Consider the following 6000-nt stretch of genomic DNA (forward strand, 5'->3'; position numbering starts at 1 on the left):
TCACCAGCTAAGCTGTCGTCAAATCACAACACACTAAACAAACTACACAATCAGAACCTGTTACGTATTTCTGAAGAGGGGACTTCATAACACAAGGAACAGGGCACTGGTGGCACTTGCACTACCAACTTTTTCAGTTATTTGCGCAAAATATGATTTGGTCGCACATATTTTTTTCAAGTTATATTAAGGCGCTCTGGATAATAATGAACAATAATGAAACTGTATTGCATACAGATCTTTTAAACCACATGCCGCCTTGTTTTCTTAAACGTTGCAGTGTTTCCCACAGATCTGAAATTTACTTGGTGGTGGTAGCCGGTCATTACCCACTGACAAATAATGGTCTACTATACATGTGACGTAGAACTAATAATGTGTGACACAACACAATACATTGATTTATTGAAAATTAATATTAATTTCACATTATACTTCATTAATCTAACCACCCCAAACTTTCTTTGCCATTAACAAACACTGTTTGTCAAAGCACCACGAAAACACTTACTGTTTTTGCACTGATATATGAAGCAATAAGACCCCTTTTATTAAACTCAATATAATACAATACTATGTATAGTATATTAATAGACAGTGCGGGTCTATAGATTATAAATGTGACTGATGTTATGACTGATGTTATAATGGTAATAATTTCTATTAGATAGGCACTTTTACTGCTTCTGCTCTATCTTTCTATTTCTCTCTTGCCGATTTAAAAAGCTTAATCCACTCATTATTTCAGATTTAAAAGTCTACTTGCTGTCCTGGTGACAGACTTTACATTGCTTTGCTCGTTAAGTGCAATGGGCTTGACATTAGCACTGCTTTTTTGCTACAAATCTGTGCAAACTTAATATGGATATGGTTTTAGAAAAGATATAGTTTATTAATAATAAGATTATTTAAAAAATGTGAGAAAGAAAATGCAGCGCGTGGTCGTAACAAGAACCATCCCCATAGAAATCGGAGGCACGCTGAAACTGCACTCGAGCTTTAGCACGGAAGCAATTAAAAATTAGGGTTGCAACGGAAGCCCATTAAAAATTAGGGTCGCAACGGCAGTTCAAAAGGTCGCATATGCGACCATTTTGGTCGCAGTGTAGTTCCCTGAGGAAGACATCAGTCTGTTTTTAGGACAGTGAAAACAGCGCTATTGAGATAAGTAAATTGTGTAAAAAAAGGTGTGTTTTTACACATGAAACATGAACACGTGTTATATTGCGCATCATAAACACAATCATAGCTTAAAAAACATAGAAAGAACGGGACCTTTAACATTGCTATTAACTTCCAGTGTCAAAAAATATGAAGTAACACAAAGACCAAGTCCCATTCTTTCATCACAATGGGAAAAACCAAAGACTATAGTTTTGATGTTCAGCAAGATATTGTTTAGCTACACAAAGTAGAAAGTAGCTTTAAGGAAAGTGTTAAACCATAGAAACATCTATTTCCACATTTAGGGCAATAATGAAGACATTTTAATTGACTGGAGATGTTGCAAATCTGCCTGAAAGAGGACGTGTGTCTATTTCGACTTGATGCTCAGCAAGGAGAACAATTTGAGTGGACAAAGGCTTTCCAAGCCTCACAGATGGAGACCTTCAGAAATCAGTTCCATCTTAGGGTCAGAAAGCTTTAAAGGTGCAGTGTGTAATTTTTAGAACGATCTCTTGACCAAAATTGCAAAATAATATACGTAACTATATTATCAGGGGTGTATAAAGACTTTTTTATAATGAACTGTTAGGGTTTTTTTTACCTTAGAATGAGACGTTTTTATCTACATACACGGAGGGTCCCCTTACGTGGAAGTCGCCATTTTGTGCCGCCATGTTTCTACAGAAGCCCTTAACGGACAAACTTTTTTTACTAAGTTGTCTCCGTCAATTACATGTTTTTCCAGTGGCGGCTACCATAGCTTCTCTATGCATTTCAAAACGAGGGGTGAGCAGTGGACTGAGGTGTTGGTTGCAATTTGCAACCTAACCACCGGGTGCCGCAAAAATTTACACACTGCACTTTTAAAATAAACCAATAAAAGAAAACAGCACCTCCATCAAGTTGTTTGGGCCGTTGAAACCAAAAAGAGTTTATTGGCACCAGAAACACAAGGTTTGGTGCAAACAGGGATTAAAAAGTGCTCTGTGTATATATCTAAATATACAAGCTGTGTCCCATTTCAAGGGCTGCAACCTTATGAGCATTCGACCTTAAAAGATGAGCACTCGGTCTTTCAAGGTGGAAGCCTCAGAAGTTCGCGAAGAGAACTGAAATGAGACGGTCTAACCTTCGGAGGATCCATAAATAGCGTCACCTGCTGCACGCGCCCGCCTGCACGTTTCTGACTTATTAAAATAAATATGACATCAGAAAAATTATTAATTTATTTTAGAAATATGGCACGTTGATGTATATTAAACTATTCAACAGTAATACCAAATTAATCAACCTTATAAATATACGCAACATAAAAAGAATATTATTAACACAAAACATAACTTATAATACTAAAACAGTGACAAGAAAAAATGTTTTCTGATAAATACACTTTTATTTAATAAAGGTTTTAATTGTTTATTTTAGAAATATCCACCCATTATATGCAGCCGTTGCAGAGGCGCAATGACTCTTGGGATATCCTCGGCTGTTAAGGATCCATTCGTTCTATCCTTAACAGCGTGGAGAAATGAGGACGCATTTTGAGGCTTCATTCTAAGCATCCTTTGAAATGGGACGGCCTTACTGGCCTCAAGTCGCGCTGCTGTGACGCAATCGGTCTTAAAATACGTCCTTAGAAGGTCGCAGCCTTTGAATTGGGACACAGCTACAGATGGACCTTCATTGTTGTGAACCTACTTTTGTACCAGACATCCTGGAAATGTAAAAACCTGTCTTGCTCTGCTAGAACTTATGGGTCGTGGTTAAATCTTTTTATCAAGACATTGTTTCAAAACAAACATCAACACTTAATAAGTCAGTGAGCACAAAATCAAGGTTGTGCCACAACCATCCCAGTTCCCTGACCTGATCCCATACAGAAAATGACTGAAGAGGAGAGAGCAAAGTCAACATAAAAAGGACATTGTACATTTATTTTCACAGCTTTCTTTGCTTATTTACCAAGGGTGCCAATATTTTTGTCCACAACTGTATGATTCACTTTACAATAGGCCTGGTCGTCAATGCACCTTTATTGATAACAATTGGGAGGAAACTATTAATATGACGCCTGTTAATGCATTGCTAAAACTGCACCGGACTACATTACATCGCCGTTCCTAAATCTTAAACAGCCTATTTTATGCCCTAATAAAAAAGCGTGCCGCGAGTGACAAGCAAACAGCCAACAACAAGTGTTGCTGTGGGGTTCGTCTGCGCCATCGCCATGTAACAGGAAAAGCACAAAAATGTTTAAAAATAAGTGCTGTGGCCGAGGAGATTGTCAATAATAAAAGGAAATGTTAGCTCCCGGTGTGGCAGTTCTTTGCATCTGACCAGCATAGGAACAATGTTGTCACTTGTCATTTTTTAAAAAGTTTAATAAAATCTATCAATAATTATTGCTATCGAATGATATAACACGCTATATCGATGATAAACATTTTAGCTCTATCGCCCAGTTCAATGCGTTTAAATATAAAACCTGAAATCCAACCCAAGTGTCTTGTTAAGCAATGTGTCAAGAAAAAACAAAGCAATTTAAATATCACTTAACATTACATTACTTTCTTTAATCTAAACTGTTGAGTTAGATTAAATAACAGCAGTTGATTAAAAGCACAAACTGTACATTTTGTGCCACCTGGCAGGATTTTCATGCATGAGGTTCACATGTAAAACGCCATTGGAACTGACACGGCTTCAAGAGCGGGGGTAAGGATTCATTTTAGTTGAGCAACTTCTGTAGGGGACTTATTTACCCAAATGACTGACAGATTTTTTTCCAATAACAAAAAAAGATAACAGATTCCTGATCATGACTATGATATCAACTGAACTGAACTCACCTGCATCTGCAGACACTTGTGATAACTGCACCGGAGCTTCCAACAGCATCTGCTGCTTGCCAGAGTTACATTTGGTCCTGAAAACAACAACAAATGTAATCACCAACCATAAACACAGAACTAATGTTGTGTGCTTTTAACCTGGAATTAGACATGAAATTTGATTTTTTCCTTTTCACTTTATTTCAAACATCATTTATATGTTCTGGTGCCTACCTTTCCAAATGGCAACCAAAACACTTTCACTTTGGGTTTGTTTCAAACTGAAGTTTTTAATTGCTTACAGAAATTCTCACAGGTCGATTATTTAAAGTTATCAATAATACAGGACATATCATTGGCTAAATAAGATCAAAACAGTTTTCTCTTACAAACATATTTTATTTCATTTTTCTTAATTATTTATACCATGGGTCTGTTGAATGCTTGATTCTGACTGGTTGAGAAATGTTCCACGGGTGTTGATTATTTTTCTGTAAACGCACACCTAACTTGTCAACTGTCTTAAACTAACCACCAGAGCAATGAGCTGAATAATTGACTCTGGTCCTTAGGGTTAGGAAAATGATGAACACCCGCACTGCAATGGATTACCTCCTTGGGTGTGCATTATTTCCCAATAGTTTAACGGCCCGTCATCAATTGTCTTACATATATCTCCAAGGTAGTCATAAACACCTAGAATAGCACGAAGGCGAGTAAAGTATGAGAGAAATTCAAGTTGTTTTGGCCCACTGTTTCTTTAACACAGTAAAATGCTTCGCACCCCCTCCACTGACACATCAGGAAACACAACACATATTATTTGACTATAATTATTGGATCACTTACAGATGAAGTGTGTTGAACATCTGGAAGCAAATCTCTCGGATGTCATCCTCATTTTTGTCACCAACATCTTGAAGAAAGCCACCAATGGCCTCAAACACTTCCTCTGCATCCTCAAACTCTGAGCCGCCACTGTCCAACACACCTGAATGACAACACACACACAACAAATCAGTCAATCAATCCATCAACGTCTTTTTGTCTGGAATGCATTACATTTGATTGGTAGCCAGTGCTCATGGTTATAATGAACTGAACGTCTGAGATTTCTGTAGATTTTATGATCTCATCTGTCGGCATTACGCATAAATTATTGAACACAATCATCTACAGCCCTTTAAGAACTCATCAATCGCATGACCTGCCGAATAACCTTCATATCACTGTATTGATCGTGATCAGTAAAATGTTTGTCTGATACTGGATATTATAAAATAATAGAAACGAGGACAGTAAATAATCTGCTTGACCGGTGCAACGTGTCAAACTTTATTCTCGCTTTATGTCACACATATAAGCACAGAGTTCATTCATTATTTGACGTTAACGATAACTGCGGTGTTCGTGAAAGTATTTAGAATGATAATGAGTCATGAACTCAGGTTAGCATGCTCAACACCTCAGCACTATTACAATATACTTCCTGCTAAAACACTATAACAGTGCACGGCATGTGTGATAAGTGTAAATAACAGTGTCGTGTAGATGTCGTACAGTACCGGTGATATATTCAAAGAGTTCAGAGTCGATCTGCGGAAACTCATTCTTCAGTATGTCCACATACGCCGCCATCATACACTTACTCACTCACACAGCCAGCGCGCATGCGCAGCAATGCACACGCGCTCACACACATAGCGCGCAGGCGCAACTGCGCCCCACAAGCACGTGCAAAAAAAACTGCGTCCCACGTGGTCTTATGATTTTTTTATTTTATTGAATGACAAGAACATTATAGACAATGCAAGTAGTGTCTTCAGATGTAAGTAATTAAAAAACAAAGAACGCAAAAATTGCTGGGGGGTCATTTAAAAAACATGAAAATAGTTACATGCCTGTGTCCGACAAGCTTGTTTTAAGGCTATTTTTAGACATATGCATTATTTCTTTCTTATACTGTAAATTATGTTTTTTGAGCAGAGTTATTAACATTTAG

General features: G+C 37.5%; 1 protein-coding gene across 2 annotated transcripts in view; it reads right to left on the reverse strand.

The window, feature by feature from the left end:
- The window catches only part of abcf3 (ATP-binding cassette, sub-family F (GCN20), member 3), a 56312-nt gene extending 50616 nt beyond the window's left edge, over positions 1–5696 (reverse strand). For both annotated transcript variants that reach the window (XM_065272942.1, XM_065272941.1), the window contains exons 1-3: positions 5564–5696; positions 4848–4989; positions 4017–4093 (exon numbers count right to left, since the gene is read on the reverse strand). In XM_065272942.1, coding sequence (XP_065129014.1) covers positions 4017–4093; positions 4848–4989; positions 5564–5639 — 295 coding nt within the window. In that variant the 5' untranslated portion in view covers positions 5640–5696. The remainder of the gene's footprint in view (positions 1–4016; positions 4094–4847; positions 4990–5563) is intronic.
- Positions 5697–6000: the final 304 nt, after the last annotated feature.

The sequence above is a fragment of the Paramisgurnus dabryanus genome, chromosome 6 (assembly GCF_030506205.2).
Source record: "Paramisgurnus dabryanus chromosome 6, PD_genome_1.1, whole genome shotgun sequence".
Lineage (NCBI taxonomy): Eukaryota > Metazoa > Chordata > Actinopteri > Cypriniformes > Cobitidae > Paramisgurnus > Paramisgurnus dabryanus.